The 15,774-nt window shown below is 43.7% G+C and overlaps 2 protein-coding genes across 5 annotated transcripts in view; one reads left to right on the top strand and one right to left on the bottom strand.

Annotated features, from left to right (window-relative positions):
• The window catches only part of LOC122542067 (uncharacterized), a 50,235-nt gene that overhangs the window by 27,490 nt on the left and 6,971 nt on the right, over positions 1–15,774 (bottom strand). The window contains exon 2 of one of the 3 annotated variants that reach the window (XM_043679365.2): positions 6,114–6,966. Coding sequence is in view for 1 of the 3 variants with exons in the window: in XM_087978169.1 (XP_087834295.1) it covers positions 4,766–4,787 (22 nt within the window). In the remaining 2 variants the exon portion in view is untranslated. Of the gene's footprint in view, positions 1–397; positions 527–4,765; positions 4,803–6,113; positions 6,967–15,774 lie in introns of those variants that run through there. The other 2 variants (XM_087978169.1, XM_043679364.2) reach the window with 2 other exon arrangements.
• On the top strand, positions 212–14,249 carry LOC122542068 (cytidine deaminase-like). 2 transcript variants are annotated; one of them, XM_043679378.2, is made up of 6 exons: positions 223–357; positions 2,308–2,410; positions 5,801–5,958; positions 10,332–10,443; positions 11,234–11,291; positions 13,899–14,249. In XM_043679378.2, exons 3-6 carry the CDS (start codon positions 5,802–5,804, stop codon positions 14,010–14,012), a joined length of 441 nt encoding a protein of 146 aa, XP_043535313.1. In that variant the 5' UTR covers positions 223–357; positions 2,308–2,410; position 5,801; the 3' UTR covers positions 14,013–14,249. The 2 variants fall into 2 exon arrangements, with proteins under 2 accessions (XP_043535314.1, XP_043535313.1); XM_043679379.2 differs by lacking the exon at positions 2,308–2,410 and having other exon boundaries at positions 212–357.

The raw sequence follows: 15,774 nt of genomic DNA, 5'->3' as shown, positions 1-15,774 counted from the left end.
ACAGTTCCCAGAGTGCACACAGTAGACCTCTAGCGTCTTGCCCATCCCTCTTCTTTAGATCTCCCTCTGCCCAATGGCTTTTTCTCTGATCAGTTTCAAACAGATTTCTCTGTCTCTCTGAGAATTTGCTGGGCGGTTCCCAGAAATGACACTCCCATTATTTGTAATGCACATTCCTCAGCTGACTCATGTCTTTCTCTCTACTCCTATTGACGGACTAAAGTGCATTGCGAATTATAACTGACTTGTGCAATCAGGTTACTGTACCATCATTGTGTAACTTTTGGAACTGTGATGAGGTTTACAGTGTTTCACAGAGCAACTGATGTAGCAAAGACAAGAACGCTTTGAAAAGAGGTAGGAAACATTTTCAAATATTGACGTGCAATGCATTTACCTTGCTCAGCATTAAGTGTACTTTAAAGCCTATCGTATAATGATTGGAAGGCCAATTCATGACATCGTCCAGCATCAAATCAGTACCTCTGGAACAGGTCCAAACTCTCACTTTCACTTCGACAGAGAGTAGAGTCTAATGCTTGCTCATTCTCTAACAACCCTTAAAAAGTGGCAGGAATCTGTGATAAAAAAAACAATACCTAAACTTTGGATGGCTTGTGTAACAAAAAGTAATCGCCCCTCTGTTTTTAGAATTATTTATTGACATAAGGAGCTGCCTGTTTCACTTTCAGCAAGTAAACTGAATTTATGTAAGCCAATTAATTGCTTACAAGGGTAGAAGCAGATCAGATGTTGGCACCTGTTGCCCCAAACAACAGTGAATGTGGGGGATCAGACAGTTGTCTGACGCAGTGAAAGCTGATTCCCTCTAGTTCTTCAGAAGGCATTGTACTGGTTTTTGGCAGGAATGGTGATTATCTTAAAAAGGTGACTCGAGCTGAAAAATGTGTTGCTGGAAAAGCACAGCAGGTCAGGCAGCATCCAAGGAGCAGGAGAATCGACGTTTCGGGCATAAGTCCTTCTTCAGGAATCTTATGCCCAAAACGTCGATTCTCCTGCCCCTTGGATGCTGCCTGACCTGCTGTGCTTTTCCAGCAATACATTTTTCAGCTCTGATCTTCAGCATCTGCAGTCCTCACTTTCTCCTAGTTAAAAAGGTGATTATCATGTAATGTCAATCAGATCCAGTATCATCTGCTGGACAAGTTTTGATTGTCTAAGGAGGTCAGACGGACAGGAAGCTGGGAGAACACAGCAAGGCAGGTAGCGTTAGGAGGGAGGGGAACACAGCAAGCCAGGCAGCATCAGGAGGGAGGGGAACACAGCAAGGCAGGCAGTGTTAGGAGGGAGGGGAACACAGCAAGCCAGGCAGCATCAGGAGGGAGGGGAACACAGAAAGGCAGGCAGTGTTAGGAGGGAGGGGAACACAGCAAGCCAGGCAGCATCAGGAGGGAGGGGAACACAGAAAGGCAGGCAGCATCAGGAGGGAGGGGAACACAGCAAGGCAGGCAGCATCAGGAGGGAGGGGAACACAGCAAGGCAGGTAACTTCGGGAGGTGGAGAAGTCGACATTTGGAGTGCAGTCCTTCTTCAGGATTCAAATCCTGAAGAAGGGCTACATCTGAAATGTCAATTTCTCCACCTACTAACGCTGCCTGGCTTGCTGTGTTCCCCTCCCTCCTAACGCTGCCTGCCTTGCTGTGTTCTCTCAGCCTCCTGCTTGTTCACTTTGGATTCCAGCATCTACAATTTGTTTTGTCTCTAAGGAGGTCAAACAGCAATTTCCCATGAATCTCTCCCTGAATTTCATTGATCAGATCTGCTTTTTGTCTCTTGTATTCACCTGATTTGGTTCTGGATGGAGGGAGAAAGCTTGTAGGTGTATGTCATAGAGCCATACATCACAGAAGCAGATCCTTTGGTCCAACCAGCCGAACATAATCCCAAATTAAACTAGTCCCACCTGCCTGCGTGCGGCCCATATCCCTCCAAACATTTTCTATTCATGTACTTAACGTCCTTTAAATGCTGTAACCATACCCACATCCATGAACCACGCTGTGTAGAAAAAAAAGATTGCTCAAGTCTTTTTTTTTCTCTTCACACCTTACAAATATGCTCCCTAGTCTTGAAATCACCAACCCTAAGGAAAAGACCCCTGCCATTCACCTTATCTGTACCCTTCATTATTTCATAAACCTCTGTGGAGGTCACCCCTCATCCTCCCAGGCTCCAGTGAATAAAGTCCCAGCCTCTCCTTATAACTCAAACCTTCCATTCCCAGCAACATCCTAGTAAGTCTTTTCTGAACCCTCTCTAGCTTAATAAATATCCTTCCTATAACAGGGAGACCAGAACTGGACACAGTACCCCAGAAGAGGCCTCACCAACATCCTGTACAACCTCAACAGCCTGTTCCAATCCTGTACTCAAGGTCTGAGTAATGAAGGCAAGTGTGCAATGTGCCTTCTTAACCACCCTATCTATGATTGACGCAAATTTCAAAGAATTATGTACTTGAACCCCTCGGTCTCTCTTTCTCCAACACTACCCAGGGCCCGACCATTAACTGTATAAATCCTGCCCTTGTTTGTTATATTAAAATGCAATACCTCACATTTATCCAAACTAAACATTATCTGCCACTCCCCTTTGGCCCAACTGATCAAGATCTCTTTGTAATCTTAGATGTCCTTCTTCATTGTCCACTATACCACCAAATTTAGGGTCATCTGCAAATTTATTAACCATGTCTTCTATGTTCTTATCTAAATCATTTATGTAAATGACAAGCAAAAGAGGACCCAACACTGCTGGTTACAGGCCTCCAGTCTGAAAAGCAACCTCCATCACTGCTCTGTCTCCTGCTGTAACGCCAACTTTTTTATCCAATTGGCAAGCTCACCTGAATCTCATGTGACCTAACTTCACTAATTAGTCTACCATGCAGAACCTTGTCAAAGGCTTTACTAAAGTCCAAGTCCAAGTCCAAGTCCAAGTCCAAGTGTGGGCGGCACGGTGGCACAGTGGTTAGCACTGCTGCCTCACAGTGCCTGAGACCCGGGTTCAATTCCCCACTCAGGCGACTGACTGTGTGGAGTTTGCACGTTCTCCCCGTGTCTGCGTGGGTTTCCTCCGGGTGCTCCGGTTTCCTCCCACAGTCCAAAGATGTGCAGGGTCAGGTGAATTGGCCATACTAAATTGCCCGTAGTGCTAGCTAAGGGGTAAATGTAGGGGTATCGATGGGTTTCGCTTCGGCGGGTCAGTGTGGACTTGTTGGGCCGAAGGGCCTGTTTCCACACTGTAATGTAATGTAATCTAATCTAATCTAAACAACATACACTGCTGTGCCCTCATCAATTGTCTTGGTTACTTCCTTAAAAATCTCAATCAAGTTTGTGAGACACAATTTCCATCATATAAAACTATGCTTAATATCCCTAATCATTCCACAACTCTCCACATGCATATAAATCCTAACTTTCAGGATCTCCTCCAGCAATGTACCTACAACCAAAACCAGACTCACCGGTCTGTAGCTCCCAGGTTTCTCCTTACATCCCTTCTTAAAGGCACAACATAAACCACTCTGCAGTCCTCTGGCACCTTACCCATGGTTATAGATGACACAAATATTTCTGCAAGGGGCCCTCAAATTTCTCCCTGACTTCCCACAATGTGCTGGGATACACTAGACCAGGTCCTGAAGATATATCCACCTTTATATTTTCCATGACCATCAGCACTTCCTCTTCTGTAATGTGAACTGTTTTCAAAACATTAATATTTATTTTCCTGAGTTCTCTCACCTCCATTCTTTTCCCACAATAAAAACTAACACAAAACATTCATTTAATATTTCTCACATCTCCTGAGGTGCAACACAAAGATTCTTTCTTCTTTAAGGCCCTACTCTCTCTCCAGTTGCTGTCTTGCTCTTAATGTACTGGTAGAATCTCTGGATTATCCGAAACGTTATTTGCCAAGGTTCTCACATATTGCCTCTTTGCCTTCTTGATCTCCCTTTTGAGAATGCCCCTACATTCTTTATTCAAGAGATTCATTTGAACACAGTTGTCTATATGTAATGTAGGATTTTTTTTTAATTCTTGACCAGAGCCTCAATATCTTCGTTCATCCATTATTCCCTAATCTTACCAGCTTTACCTTTCACTTTAACAGGAATAAAATGACTCTGAACTCTCATGATCATACTTTGAAAGCCTCCCACTTATCTGATTTTCCTTAAGTTGTGAATAGTCTACTCCAATCAACTGTTGAAAATTCTTATTTCATACCATTAGAATTTGCTTTGCTCCAAAGAAAAACTTTAACTTTTATGTTTGTGATTCATAAGGAATCTGAGCTGACACAGACAGGCTGGAGAGGCACAAGATCTTTTTCATACGTCCATGAATTTGGTGAAAAAGGTGAAAAATTGCCATATACGTCCATTGCAACCATATTTGGAGATGATAGCTTGTCAGTAGATTATGGCCTGGCACTGTAACTTTATTATTCAGTAGATTGTTGCTGACTGCAAAGCAGGCCCAGACAGCTCAATAGATAGATATTCAAACCACATTGAGAAAGGTCAAACTGTAAGTGAATCTTGAAACATCTTCACTGGGCTTCTTTAAGATTTTACACGTTCCATACCCATAATGATGAAGTATATAGCAGTAATTATGCATCATATGACACTGATTATACCTCGGAAGTGCAGGATCAAGTTATGAAGCAACTCCTGTGTGGTTGATAATCTGACAATACTCAAGATCCAAATTGACAAATGAGAAATTACCACAATGGGAAGGTGCCACCATGCAACTGCACTCGAGTAGATTTCAGCACCTTTAATTATCATTTTCTGAGGAATGATTGGACAGGTTAGGCTTGTATCCTCTAGAGATTAAAAGAGTTAGCGACTTTTGAGAAGAGTATTGGGTGACTTCATTGAAACATGAAATGCTGAGGGGTTTTGGGATGTTTCCTCTTATTGGAGAATCTAAAACAAGGGACCACTTGTTGAAAGTAGAGATGAAGGGGGTGTTTTTCTCTCAGAGGGATTTTGAAACTCTCTACCTGAAAAAGAGAATGAAAAAAAAGACTCTAAACATTTTTAAGGTAAATAGATTCTTGACAAGAAAGGTGCGAATGTAGGGGAGATGAATTTGAATTCAGTAAATGCCTGGAATTAAGAATCTAATGATGACCATAAATCCATTGTTGGAAAAATGCATTAATTCATTAATGTTCTTTAGGGAAGGAAACTGCCATCCTTATTTGGTCTGGCCTCATGTCATTCCAGAACCACAGCAATGTGGTTGATTTTTAACTGCCCTCTGGGCAATTAGGGATGGGCAGCAAATGCTGCCCAGCTAGTGACACCCTCGTCCTGTGAATGAATAAAAAAAATTGAGGGTATGCAGGAATTGAAGTAATTGGATCAGCTATGATCTTATTGGATGGCAGGGTTGGCTGAGAGGCTGAGTGCCCTATTCCTGCTCTTAATTCATGTGTTTGTATGTATACCATACCCTAACACATACTCTGCCTTGTACACAGCATCATTCACACACACTAACCACAGCTCTTTCACCCACTCCTAGATGACAGTAATGGCAACTCTGGTTACGGAGTACATGTTTATGAAACTATGGCAGATGCTGTTTCAGAGAATAGACACTAGTATGTTGCAGTGTTGACCAACATAAAGGACCCACACTGTTTCACTGCAGCGATTTGTTAACAGCTCTGTGATCAGACAGGCAACAGCAGGGATACTAAGTTACACATCATCTCACCAATCAGTAATTCTGTTGTTTGTCTCTGACAGGATGTGTACTCCCACAGCACTGACTGCCCTCCAGAAAGCAGAGGAGATAGAAAAATTAATCAATAAAAGCCATGAGGCCAAGTCATTTGCATATTGTCCGTACAGCAAGTTTCCAGTAGGAGCTGCTTTATTGACTGAGGATGGACAAGTGTTCACAGGTAAGAAAACTGCTCTTCCCATTATTGTCAAGATGCCAAATGTTGAGACCTCAATTTTATCTAAAAGATGTGTTGATGAGGAATACCCTGACTAGACCAACAACATGCACACCCAGTTAATGCTGCTGTGGGTTAAACTGGTCAGAGAAAATCACCTGGAACCAATTGAGACACAGCAGCTTGATATCAGACCCTCTACTGTTCCATCTGGTTCCTTTAGCCCACTCCACTGTCCTTTCTCCAATCACCCATCAAACATGTAATGGCTCCCTGAAATTGAATTAAATATATTGAAATTATACATCGAAACAGATTGTATATCCAAAACAGTGTTTGTGTTTACCCTGCATACAAACACAACTCTAAACTCATGGGCCTGCACAGTCTACATACGCAGAAATGTTAACATCACTGTCTCACAAAATCAGAATAACTCAAAAATCAAGGGATTTATTATAAAAGTCATGAGCTGCTTTTTTTTTCAAAATCATATTGGTTTGTACATCATACAAGCAGCTTGGTGAATTTCTGTCACATCAGAGTTCTTTACAGATGTTTGAGTGCAAGAAGGCCGAATTTCAGGGGCCCAAGGACACAGAAGGTCGTCCAGCCGAAGATTTCGACTGGCTATTGTGTTGGTTGTCCAAGATGGGTGTTTACATTCTTGTAGTAATGAGAGACCCCACTTGAAAATGTAATACCCAACACATCAGGTGTGTTCCCTCTGACGTGGGAATCTACTTTTGGAGGCGGTTAAATAACTGCTTACATTTCTTTACATGTAATCACCTCCTTTCAAAGGTCAGGTTTTCTAGTGTCAAGGACTCCAAACATTTATGTCTTCAACGGAGCCAGGAAGCTGACCAGACCATTGGGTTCTTCAGTCTAAACTCCTCAGCCTCTTTCATGTATTGCTGCTTCAGATGTTCACAGTAAACTCGCACCAGTAGTAACTCAGAGTTTTGTGTGTCTTCTACTGTGAAAAAAAACTTCACCAGAAAACTCATGCTGAAATGACAAGAGGGATCAAGGGATAAGTAACAGATTATGAGTTGGAGATGCCGGTGTTGGAATGGGGTGGACAAAGTTAAAATTCACAACACCAGGTTAGTGTCCAACAGGTTTATTTGGAAGCAGTAGCTTTCAGAGCGCTGCTCCTTCATCACAACCACCTGATGAAGGAACAGCACTCTGAAAGCTAGTGGCTCCAAATAAATCTGTTGGACTATAACCTGGTGTTGTGTGATTTTTTAAAATGTAGTAGATAACACACAGAGTAACAGTGGATAGCTAACTAAAAATCTATTCTGCCCATCCATCTCAAATTAAATGTAATTGGTAGTTATAAAGTCTATCTCAAAGTTTCAAAATTTCAGGTTACAATCAACCATGGATGGTAACGCAGTCTTGCTCAAGTCATTGCCAACCCATGGGTCAACAGATCTGGTTAAACATTATTCAGGAACTTAGCAATAACCTTTCGCCAAATGCTCAAATGTCCACTGGTCAGTTTAATTTTAAACTGCTGACACAGCATTGTTAACATCATATTTCTGTTAAAAAGTGGGTGTGTATGCTTGCTGCACAGTATTGAACATGTGACGGAAAGGGGTAGACCTTGCCAATTAACTTGTGTATTGTGAAAATGATTGAGAAACTCAGGTCTGGCAACATCTGTGGAGACCCAAACAAAGTTAACATTCAAGTCCAGTAAGACTTCTTCAGAACTGAAGAGAAAAGTGGAAAAGTGGTGGGTTTTTAATGTAGAAAAGTTGGGAAGGAACACGATGGGAAGGTCAGGGAAGATGAGAGAATGAGAGAGATTAGAGATCACAAATATGACAGAACAAAAGTTGTAATGAGTTTACAGGAGTCATTGAGTCACAGAGACATACAGATTCGATAAAATGTGGAGCTGGATAAAGCACAGCAGTTAAACAGCATCAAAAGAGCAGGAGAGTCAACGTTTCAGGCAGGACCCATCATCAGGATACTTCGATGCTCCTGCGCTTCTAAAGCTGCTTGACCTGCTGTGCTTTTCTAGCTCCACATTTTATCGACTCTTTTCCAGCATCTGCAGTCCTCACATAGAGATGTGCAGCATGGAAACAGACCCCTCAGTCCAACTCGTCCATACTGACCAGATATCCTAACCTAATCTAGTCCCATTTGCCAGTATTCCTCCCATATCCCTCCAAACCCTTCCTATACATATATCCGTTGAGATGCCTTTTAAAGGGTGTAATTGTACCAGCCTCCACCACACCCTCTGACAGCTCATTTCATACACTCACCACCCTGTGTGAAAAAGTTGCCCCTTAGGCCCCTTTTAAATCTTTCCCCTCTTAACTTTAGTTCTGGACTCCCCTACCCCAGGGAAAAGACCTTGTTTATGTACCCTTTCCATGCCCCTCATGATTTTATAAATCTCTATAAGGTCACCCCTCAGCCACCGACGCTCCAGGGCCTACCTCTTCCCACCCTACCTCTTCCAAAAATGCCATCCCGTATTCCCAATTCCTCCGCCGGATCTGCTCACAGGAGGACCAGTTTCACCACAGAACACACCAGATGGCCTCCTTCTTTAGAGACCGCAATTTCCCTTCCCATGTGGTTAAAGATGCCCTCCAATGCATCTCGTCTACATCCCGCACCTCCGCCCTCAGACCCCACCCCTCCAACTGTAACAAGGACAGAACGCCCCTGGTGCTCACCTTCCACCCTACCAACCTTTGCATAAACCAAATCATCCGCTGACATTTCCGTCACCTCCAAACAGACCCCACCACCAGGGATATATTTCCCTCCCCACCCCTTTCCGCCTTCCGCAAAGACCATTCCCTCCGTGACTACCTGGTCAGGTCCACGCCCCCCTACAACCCACCCTCCCATCCTGGCACTTTCTCCTGCCACCGCAGGAACTGGAAAACCTGCGCCCACACCTCCTCCCTCACCTCTATCCAAGGCCTTAAAGGAGCCTTCCACATCCAAAGTTTTACCTGCACATCCACTAATATCATTTATTGTATCCATTGCTCCCGATGCAGTCTCCTCTACATTGGGGAGACTGGGCGCGTCCTAGCAGAGCACTTTAGGGAACATCTCCAGGACACCCGCACCAATCAACCACACCGCCCCGTGGCCCAACATTTCAACTCCCCCTCCCACTCTGCCGAGGACATGGAGGTCCTGGGCCTCCTTCACCACCAGGCGCCTGGAGGAAGAACGCCTCATCTTCCGCTTCGGAACACTTCAACCCCAGGGCATCTTTGTGGACTTCAACAGTTTCCGCATTTCCCCTTCCCCCACCTCACCCTAGTTCTAAACTTCCAGCTCAGCACTGTCCCCATGACTTGTCCGGACTTGTCCTACCTGCCTATCTCCTTTTCCACCTATCCACTCCACCCTCTCCTCCCTGACCTATCACCTTCATCCCCTCCCCCACTCACCCATTGTACTCTATGCTACTTTCTCCCCACCCCCACCCTCCTCTAGCTTATCTCTCCACGCTCCAGGCTCACTGCCTTTATTCCTGATGAAGGGCTTTTGCCCGAAACGTCGATTTCGAAGCTCCTTGGATGCTGCCTGAACTGCTGTGCTCTTCCAGCACCACTAATCCGGAAAATAGCCCCAGCCTATTCAGCCTCTCCCTATAGCTCAAATTCTCCAACCCTGGCAACATCCTTGTAAATCTTTTCTGAACCACTTCAAGTTTCACAACACCTTTCCTTTAGCAGGGAGACCAGAATTGAACACAGCCGAAGCCTGACCTCCCAAATCATATATTCAATGCACTGACCAATAAAGGCAATTATAACAAATGCCTTCTTCACTACCCAGTCTACCTACAACTCCACTTTTAAGGAACCATGAACCTGCACTCGGAGGCCTCTTTGTTCAGTAACAGGACCTAGGACCTTACCAATAAGCATGCAAGTCCGCCCCTGATTTGCCTTTCCAAAATGCAGCATCTCACATTTATCTAAATTAAACTCCATCTGCCACTCCTTGGCCCACTGGCCCATCTGATCAAGATCCCATTGCACTCGAGGTAACTTCTTGGCTGTTCACTACACCACCAATTTTGGTGTTATCTCCAAATTTATTAACCATATCTGCTACATTCACATCTAAATCATCTACAGGACAAGCATTATTCCAGACTCGGGTTTAATGGTAACATAAGGATCATTTTGACTCAAAGTAAAAGCATAAAAAGATACAGACATGAGAGGAAAAAAAATATAAAAATGGAAGTCAGAGTTCATGGCCTGAAGTTATTGAAGGTTATGAAGTGTCTAATTTGAAAATGAAGTGCTGTTCCTCCTCCTTGTCTTTGAATAATTGATTTGTTTAAATCCCTTCCTTCTCAGGCTGCAACATTGAAAACGCATGTTTCACAGTGGGAGTCTGTGCTGAAAGGGCAGCCATTCATAAGGCTATCTCAGAAGGTTTCCGAAAATTCAAGGCAATAGTTATTTCCAGGTACTGACTGAACCTTGCTGTATGCTGTGGTGTTACACCAGGAATTTGGGCAGCCCAGATACCATATCAAAATCAATAGTCATCTTATTGTCTCATACTTTAATAAATCCCCATGGATTGCAAACCTGAGGTGCCTCATCTCCCTCACTTACACAATACGCTGTTTAAACCAAGCGTTTGCCCTCAGATAGTCAGTTTTTAAAATTTTAACTTGTCTGTAATCTCTTCCATCTCACCCAAACCCACCACTTTGGAATTTGGTCCTTTGCTTCATCTTTCAATAATGGACACTAGTTGCAAGCCCATTGAAAGTCTAGTGAATTAAAGTTAAAGTCAAGTTAAAGAAATTCTAAAGTGAAAAAGTAGACAGACAATTTAAATTGAATTGCTTTTCTACACAGGAAGCCAGCTAGAACTGTTAAAGGGGTAATCGGAGAGATGTCAGAGGAAGTGGGTTATTGGACCAGATTACAGAAGCACCCCTTTCTTAATGAGCTCCCAATTGATCTAAATATACTGTTGCAGACACAATCGGGATAGGGATGGGTTCAGGGAATCCTGCGCAGTGGGATGGGAATGTAAGTGGTAACTCTAAATCCATGGGGAATTCTGGAATAACCAGGACTGGATAGAATTCAGTTAAATCAGATTAGAAATATCGTGATAATGTTTCTGGAATGATAACACAGAGACCAGGATGAATGATCCAGAGACAGGAATTCAAATCTCACGCATCAACTGGGGGAATTTAAATTAAATCAATAAATCTGCATATTTTGCTTTCTTGCAGTGATAAATCAGACAATTTTATTGCTCCATGTGGTGCATGCAGGCAAGTCATGAGAGAGGTATGGTCTCATTTTAAATCTTACCCAATGCTCCTTTAACTTACTTGATAACATTACCCAAAGCTAACAGTTTAATATGAAAGTATATCGTGACAGTGGGTTATCAATCAGCCTGGATTTCAGGGATGAGATCATTTTGTATGGGTTTTGGGATGTGATCTGATGTTCATATCGATTAGCTAATTCACAGGAAAGTAAAAAAGTAATTTGTGAAGAGGATATAAAGTAGGGACAAAGGGATATATAGGTTAAATGATTGGGCAAAGGCACAGCAAATGGAGTACATGATGTGGAAAACGTGATATTTCCCATTTTAGCAGGAAGATTAAAACAAACATGTCATTTAAATGGTGGGAGATTGCAGAATTCTGAGATACTGAGGGATCTGGATGCCTCTGTGCATGAATCATAAAAGGCATGTATGCAGGTACAGCAGTAATCAAGAAAGCTAATAGAATGCATTAGAACAAAGAACTTGAGATGCTAAAAATCTGAAACAGAACCAGAAATTGCTGCAAAAACTCAGCAGGTCTGGTAGCTTCTGTGGGAAGTAAACAGTGTTAATGTTTTAAGTCCGGTGACTCTTCATCAGAAGATATTTATACTGAAGTCAAAGTTGGGGAACGCATCACCCTCTAACACTTCCGCCAACTCCGACTAGACCCCACCACCAAGAACCTGCTGGTACACCACCCTCCTCACCCTCAGCCAGGGTCCCAAACAGTCCTTCCAGGTGAGACAGAGGTTCACGCCGCTCTTCCAATCTCGTTTACTGTAATCCCAATGTGGTCTTCTCTACATCAGGGACACTAAATATAAACTGAGGGCACATTTCACCGAGCATCTCAGCCGGGCCCGCAGGGGCTGACCAGATCTCCCAGTCACCACTCATTTTAATTCCTCTTCCCACTCCCTTTCCGACATGACCATCCTTGGCCTCCTCAATTGCCACAATGAACCATACAGCAAACTGGAGGAACAACACCTCATCTTCCGCCTAGACAGCCTACAGCCCAGAGGACTCAACATTGAGTTCTCCAATTTCAAATACCCTCCCTCCCCATCCCATGACTCCCTTCCCAGCCCCTCCCCCTCCCTTCCACCAACTGGACTCATTCCTCCCTTTGACCAACCAGGTCACACCCTCTGCCTGTCTCCATCTATCCCCACTTCACCACCCTGCCCCAGCCACCCCCTTTATCTACAGTTCCCCCCACACCCACCCCCCAGTCCTGAAGAAGGGTGACACCCGAAACATCAACTTCTCCATCTCCTGATGCTGCCTGGCTTGCTGTGTTCTTCCAACTTCCTGCCTGTCTACTTTGGATTCCAGCATCAGCAGTCTTTTTGTCTCTAACCAGAATAGAAGAAAAGCTGAATAAGTGATCATAAATACTGTCAGTAGGAGAAAAATGGTGAATGCAACCCATATAATGTGATAAAGGGTCTCGGGGCATGTGATAATGGGTGACTGTACTAAAAGCAACCCAAGTCATAACAGGATCAAGTGTAACTGGGGAAAAAAAAGACGGATGGAATCAAGTTATTGAACTCGTTGTTGAATCCTAGAGACTGCAAGGTCCCCAAGGAGAAAATAAGACGTTTTTTGAGCTTGAGCTGCATGTTGCTGGAAAACTGCAGCAGGCCTGCAACAGAGACATTGGCATGGGAACATGGGGATTGTTCAAGTAGCAGGCAACTGGAAGCTTGGGGTCATTTTTGTGGACTGAACCTAAATCATAGAGGTGTACAGCACCGAAACTGACCCTTTTGTCCAACTCGTCCATGCTGACCAGATATCCCAATGTAATTTAGTCCCACCTGCCAGCACCCGACCCATATCCCTTCAAACCTTTTCTATTCATATACCCATCCTGATGCCTTTTAAATGTTGCAATTGTACCAGCCTCCACCACTTCCCCGGCAGCTCATTCCATACACGTACCACCCTCTGCAGAAAAACTTGCCCCTTAGGTCCCTTTTATATCTTTCCCCTCTCACCCTAAACGTATGCCCTCTAGTTCTGGATTCCCCGACCCCAGAAAAAAGACTTGTCCCATCCATGCCCCTGACGATTTCATAAACCTCTGTAAGGCATCCCTCAGCCTCCGATGCTCCATGGAAACAGTCCCAGCCTATTCAACCTCTCCCTATAGCTCAAATCCTCCAGTGTTCTGCAAAGCAGTCATCCAGTCTGCATATCGTCTCCCAAGTGTGGAGGGGACCACTTTGTGAACAGTGAATACCGTAGACTGAATGAAATAAGGGTGAATCACCGCTTCACCAATAAGGTATGTCTGGGGTCACGGATGATGAGGCGGGAGGAGATAGTCGAGCAGGTATTACACTTGCTGCGATTGCATGGGACGTTACAGTGGGATATGAGGTGGTGTTGGGAATGGAAGGGTGTGGAACAGAATGTTCCAGAGGGAATGGTCCCTGCAGAATGCTGACAAGGGAATGTGTAGTAATTAGATCAGCCATGATCTTACTGAATGGCAGAGCAGGCTTGAGGGGTTGAGTGGCCTATTCCTGCTCCTAATTTCTATGTTCAAAATGTTCCCTAAAATGTACTTACTCCTTCCCGGATTCTCTCTCTCTCCACAGTTTGGAACTAAGTGGGAAGTATACTTGACAAAACCAGATAAGTCCTATAAGACAATGACTGTTGAAGAACTCTTGCCAATGTCTTTTGGACCTCAGGACCTGCCAACCAAATAGCGAAGAATGTGAAATAATTCACAACAACCACCTTCTGCTCCAAACAATAATAAGGAACCCTCAGCTTTATTCTTATTGCGTATTAGGCATTTTCTAATCCATTCAATTACCAACTAAAATGTGTCCAGAAAAAGTGGCATGTTTCTGAATTTGACGCTTGACATAACATTCAAACTACGCCCCTGAAACTTCAACTTGTCCTGCATTGATAAAATGCAATAAAATAAATGTATTTCATCCAAGATTATGAACCTGATGAACTAAAAAGAACAGATCAGAACAAGGAAACAAACGAGAAAAAGATTCCATCAAATAGTGCTCACATCAGAGCATAACTTGGTATTTAGCACCATGCTCCATCTGTCCTGGGAGTGCTTGATGATGGGTCAGTGCCAACTGACTTTCACTTTACTTTCAATTTAAAATAAATATAGGGAGGCTAACTTCTCTGCAGGTTGTGTGTGATGGTGATTGTGCTGAGGAAGCTTTAATATAAGTTTAAGAATGACAGGGCTTTACTCTATATTGAGCCCTGGGCTGATCCTCTCTTGGGAGGGTTTGATGGATAGTGTTGAGTGAGTTATACTTTCAGTTTACTTTTTGCTTAAAAGAGTAGAGTTGGCTTTACTCTGTATCTAACCCTGTGCTGCCCCTGTCCTGGAAGTGTTTGATAGGCACAGTATTGGGAGATCTTTATTTTCAGCTTTGTAGACTAGAGAGAGTTTTAACTTTCAGTTTACCTTCAGTTTAAAAAAAACAGCTTAGGAAGCTTTACTCTGTATCTGACTTCATGCTATTATTATCCTGACAGCGTTTGATGGGGAGGGTGCTGGTTGTACAATAAGTGTGATCTTGTTGAATATTGACATCGAATATTACAAGCATTCCTGTGGAATGGAGTGAAATTAAATAGAGGAGAAACCTGACAGTCTAATGAAGGTAGAGAGAGACAATGTGGTGCCTGGGAAAACAGCATTACTGTAAAGTGCTGAAAATGTGTTGCTGGAAAAGCGCAGCAGGTCAGGCAGCATCCAAGAAACAGGAGAATCAATGTTTCGGGTATAAGCCCTTCTTCAGGGCTCTGATCTCCAGCATCTGCAGCCCTCACTTTCTCTCAAAGATTACTGTAAAGTGAACAAACATTCAAACAAATTACTCAAGAGGATTGGTAGATATAACAGTTAAGAAGAAATTTGAAAAGTTTAATGTTTTGCAAAGGTTTTCTTCAGGCCTCTTGTGATTTGTTAATCTCAACAGAAATATACTCAATACAGTAACAAAATCAGATTCAGCTTCTAGGTAATTTCATGTTGCTTCTATAAAAACTGCAAACTCCACACAGACAGTTGCCCGAGGCTAGAATCGAACCCGGGTCCCTGGTGTTGTGAGACAGCAGTGCGCCTCATCTTCCGCCTCGGAACACTTCAACCCCAGGGCATCAATGTGGATTTCAACAGTTTCCTCATTTCCCCTTCCCCCACCTCATCCTAGTTTCTAACCTCCAGCAACTCGATCCCCTGACTTGTCCGGACTTGTCCGACCTGCCCAGCTCCTTTTCCACCTATCCACTCCACCCTCTCCTCCCTGACCTATCACCTTCATCTCCTTCCCCACTGACCTATTGTACTCTATGCTACGCTCTCCCCACCCCCACCCTCCTCTAGCTTATCTCTCCACGCTTCAGGCTCTCTGCCTTTATTCCTGATGAAGGGCTTTTGCCCGAAACGTCGATTTTGCCTGTCCTCGGATGCTGCCTGAATTG

This window comes from Chiloscyllium plagiosum, unplaced genomic scaffold, assembly GCF_037043375.1.
Source record: "Chiloscyllium plagiosum isolate Xiang-an unplaced genomic scaffold, Cpla_swu_hap1 HiC_scaffold_33, whole genome shotgun sequence".
Lineage (NCBI taxonomy): Eukaryota > Metazoa > Chordata > Chondrichthyes > Orectolobiformes > Hemiscylliidae > Chiloscyllium > Chiloscyllium plagiosum.
Note: the sequence above shows the minus strand (reverse complement) of the source record. Positions and strands in the feature narration are given on the sequence as shown.

Coding starts and splice junctions, on each gene's coding strand:
- LOC122542068 (XM_043679379.2), top strand. CDS start 5,802: ATGTGTACTCCCACAGCACTGACTGCCCTCCAGAAAGCAGAGGAGATA. Junction 5,959..10,331: donor GGATGGACAAGTGTTCACAG/GTAAGAAAACTG, acceptor CTTCCTTCTCAG/GCTGCAACATTGAAAACGCA. Junction 11,292..13,898: donor GCAGGCAAGTCATGAGAGAG/GTATGGTCTCAT, acceptor CTCTCTCCACAG/TTTGGAACTAAGTGGGAAGT.